At 40.0% G+C, this 1,548-nt stretch overlaps 1 protein-coding gene across 1 annotated transcript in view; it reads left to right on the top strand.

Annotated features, from left to right (window-relative positions):
- Positions 1-38: 38 nt before the first annotated feature.
- Positions 39-1,548, top strand: part of castor1 (cytosolic arginine sensor for mTORC1 subunit 1) — a 20,622-nt gene continuing 19,112 nt past the window's right edge. The window contains exon 1 of the mRNA XM_008336249.3: positions 39-479. Coding sequence (XP_008334471.1) covers positions 367-479 — 113 coding nt within the window. The 5' untranslated portion in view covers positions 39-366. The remainder of the gene's footprint in view (positions 480-1,548) is intronic.

Below are 1,548 nucleotides of genomic sequence, written 5' to 3' on the forward strand. Positions count from 1 at the left end.
TATTTTATAAGGCTGGGATGAAGGCCTCAGACCTGTAGCTTTAAGAAGAGGGGGTGTGTCATCGCTGAGTCTGTCCCTTTATTTGAATATACAGTAGGAGTTTGACAAGGCTGTTACGGATGTTTTTCAGCTTCTTCGCAGCGTCTTTAACGCACATAACTGCTACTAACCGCCGCTGCTGCTGCCTCTCATCAAGACTGCGTTTGATCCAGACTTGGGTCTAAAGCCTGGGTGATACCAGTCACCTCGAAGGCCGTTTTCACCGCTGTATGCTCTGCCTTCCCTCCGCCGTGTTACTCTCTGCCTGTCTTCCAGTCACTCTCACACGCTGAGGGACACACTGCAGCGCTCACCACCGAGAAAAACATGGACTTGCACATACTGGACCACAAGCTTCGGGTCACCAGCATATCTAAGAACGGCCTGGTGAATTTCACGCATCCCCTGATCAAGCTGATATTCCTGCGGAACCGGACACGGTAAGAAGCCCGTGTTAGTTTGATTTTGTTCGGTGTGGAGCAGTGTGGTAATCCAGTACGGATATTTGAGATATCCTGCAGCTCCCATTCATCGTTGGGGCTGTTTGTCTGAGCATGTCCCGGCTCTGCTTCCTCTACTAACACCGCGCTGCATGAAGCAACCTGATGTTGTGCAAATAACAACCAAAACATGGACAGGAATAACAGGTTTATTTAACTTCTTACCAGACATTTAACTAAAAATCAAAATATTAACGGCAAAAACTGGCCTAAAACTGACCCTCACAAACACACATTTTATATTTATATATAAAGACATACTAATATATGATGTATGGTGCATATTTCAGTGTGTAATAATTGTACGATAATATTCATCCCCCATAATTTTTTTTTTTTTTTTTTTTTTTTTTTTTATGTGTATATTTTGATAGTTTTGACTGGTTAATTCAGCCAACTCCGGTGGTTCTCAAACTTAAGCAACCCTGGTGGCATTAGGGCTCTCTCTAGTGGTACATGTGGGAATTTAAATAAGGTTTAAATAGGTTTTATTTTTTTTAATTATTTATCTTATGGTCTGTATTGTAATTGTACCACAGGGATACAACGAAACTGAGCCTCTGCTTTTAACCCATCACCAAGGGGAGCAGTGGGCAGCTTTTTACATTGGAGATCCAAAATGTTGGAGCCCAAAACTCCATTATGGTTCAAAACTTGAAACGTAAGTGTGTCAAACACAAATACTTCATGATCATGATTTTTTTTTTTTTTTTTGTAATTTCATTACATATTAAATAATAATAATAAATAATAAACAAATGGGAAAAACATTGTTAATCATGTTATGTTTGTACTGGTCTGGCCCACTTGACTTGACATTACATTATATGCAGCCCGTGAACCAAACTGAGTTTGACACCCCTGGTCACGAGAGATGTAGAGTATAATGATCGGAGCGGCCATGACACCAATGACATCACAAACATTGTCAACTCCAAAATAATCATGCTGATATTCATTGGAGTAATGCTAATGCGTATCAAGGACATTTATATATATTTATATATAT

The sequence above is a fragment of the Cynoglossus semilaevis genome, chromosome Z (assembly GCF_000523025.1).
Source record: "Cynoglossus semilaevis isolate Cse_v1.0 chromosome Z, Cse_v1.0, whole genome shotgun sequence".
NCBI lineage: Eukaryota > Metazoa > Chordata > Actinopteri > Pleuronectiformes > Cynoglossidae > Cynoglossus > Cynoglossus semilaevis.